The 2,171-nt window shown below is 49.5% G+C and overlaps 1 protein-coding gene across 1 annotated transcript in view; it reads right to left on the minus strand.

Moving 5' to 3' along the window:
* Positions 1–2,171, minus strand: part of LOC101860774 (TOG array regulator of axonemal microtubules protein 1) — a gene marked incomplete in the record, with an annotated part of 75,343 nt that overhangs the window by 11,503 nt on the left and 61,669 nt on the right. Inside the window, 2 exon segments of the mRNA XM_035973008.1 lie at positions 422–580; positions 1,201–1,349. Coding sequence (XP_035828901.1) covers positions 422–580; positions 1,201–1,349 — 308 coding nt within the window.

A 2,171-nucleotide genomic window follows, 5' to 3' on the forward strand; every position in this document is an offset into this window, starting at 1 on the left:
CAGTTCTAGCACCTGAAGGAACAGTTCTAGTACCGGATGGATCATTCCATCTATAGGTCATTAGGACAGAGTACCTGTGGTGCTTCTCTCGAACAGCACACACTAAAAAGACAACAGGAACCCTGGAGTGCACCTGTGGAACACACTCTTGAGTGCACCTGTGGAACACAACCTTGAGTGCACCTGTGGGACATACCCTTGAGTGCACCTGTGGAACACAACCTTGAGTGCACCTGTGGGACACACCCTTGAGTGCACCTGTGGAACACACCCTTGAGTGCACCTGTGGGACACACCCTTGAGTGCACCTGTGGAACACACCCTTGAGTGCACCTGTGGGACACACCCTTGAGTGCACCTGTGGGACATACCCTTGAGTGCACCTGTGGAACACACCCTTGAGTTCACCCGTAGTACATACCTGGTCTCCTGCGAGCCGTCCATGGCAAACTGTGCGGCGGTGGGCAGCACGCGGTCCGTGATGTCCTTGACCCCGCTGAGGATGCGACCCGAGCCCATCCGGTCCACCAACTCCACCAGGAACTGGGCCGTGGTTTTTCGGATTTGTGCATTTTTGTGTCTGAGAACAGAGAAGAGTGACTTGTTTGAGTGGAGCTTTCACAGCGCTCACAACTGCAAAAGGTTATATGAGCGCCAAGGGGTGGGTGTCAACAGAGAAGTCCTTACAGGGAATCAGACTTACTCTGCTCACCTCTCTAGCTTCAACAGCACAAAGTCTGCTTCGACTATCAAGGCAGCCCGGAAATAGCGGGTCACAAGAGATGGACAAAGATACAAAAGAAGTAGAGGAAAAATCATACAAGAAGGCGACACACAACAGTTTAGTTTTAGTAGAGGTTTTACGGCGCCCGCAACAGCATAAGGTCATATGAGCGTCAGAAGATTAGAGGTGTTACAAAAGAGTAACAAACATAAAAAGAAGAACGAAAGATAAGGACGATAGACGTTTGATAGGAAAAAAGAAGCAAACACACCAGAGCACCCGCCAACCACCCACTGACACACAACAAGTACGTGACATACAAGAAAGTGACATTGAAGGTGACAAAGAAAAGGGTGACATATAAGGTGACATATAAGGTGACATACGACAAGAAGGTGACACAGAACAACAAGGTGACACACAACAAGAAGGTGACACAGAACAACAAGGTGACACACAACAACAAAGTGACTTACGATGCTCCCCCGGCGATCAGTCCCAGCAGTGCCCTCTGTGGTGTCACGTTATCCATCATGGCCACCAGGGCTTTCTCCACGTCCTCGCGGATGAACTGATTGCTCTCCCCTGCCTTGGCTAGCAACGTCTTTGCTGAAATCTCCACCTCCTGGGGGTGGGGGGGGGGGGGCACACGAGTATATATGGTCATTTGTTGTCCAGGTACAATTCAGCACACAAATGCTGTCAATGATATGTGCAACACAAAGCAAGCTACACAACAGAAATACCACAACCCTAGTTGGACATCTACACAACCCTACACAACCCCAGTGATGTTCGACATCTACACAACCCTACACAACCCCCGTGATGTTCGGCATCTACACAACCCCAGTGATGTCAGACATCTAGACAACCCCAGTGATGTCAGACATCTACACAACCCCAGTGATGTTAGACATCTACACAACCCCCGTGATGTCAGACATCTACACAACCCCAGTGATGTTCGACATCTACACAACCCCAGTGATGTCAGACATCTACACAACCCCAGTGATGTTAGACATCTACACAACCCCCGTGATGTCAGACATCTACACAACCCTACACAACCCCCGTGATGTCCGACATCTACACAACCCCAGTGATGTCAGACATCTAGACAACCCCAGTGATGTTAGACATCTAGACAACCCCAGTGATGTCAGACATCTACACAACCCCAGTGATGTTAGACATCTAGACAACCCCAGTGATGTCAGACATTTAGATAACCCCAGTGATGTCAGACATCTAGATAACCCCAGTGATGTCAGACATCTAGATAACCCCAGTGATGTTAGACATCTAGATAATCCCAGTGATGTCAGACATCTAGATAACCCCAGTGATGTGAGACATCTAGATAACCCCAGTGATGTCAGACATCTAGATAACCCCAGTGAAACGCTTCAGCAAGCACTGAAACCCCCCCCCCCCCCCCCCT

The sequence above is a fragment of the Aplysia californica genome, unplaced genomic scaffold, assembly GCF_000002075.1.
Source record: "Aplysia californica isolate F4 #8 unplaced genomic scaffold, AplCal3.0 scaffold00948, whole genome shotgun sequence".
Classification (NCBI taxonomy): domain Eukaryota; kingdom Metazoa; phylum Mollusca; class Gastropoda; order Aplysiida; family Aplysiidae; genus Aplysia; species Aplysia californica.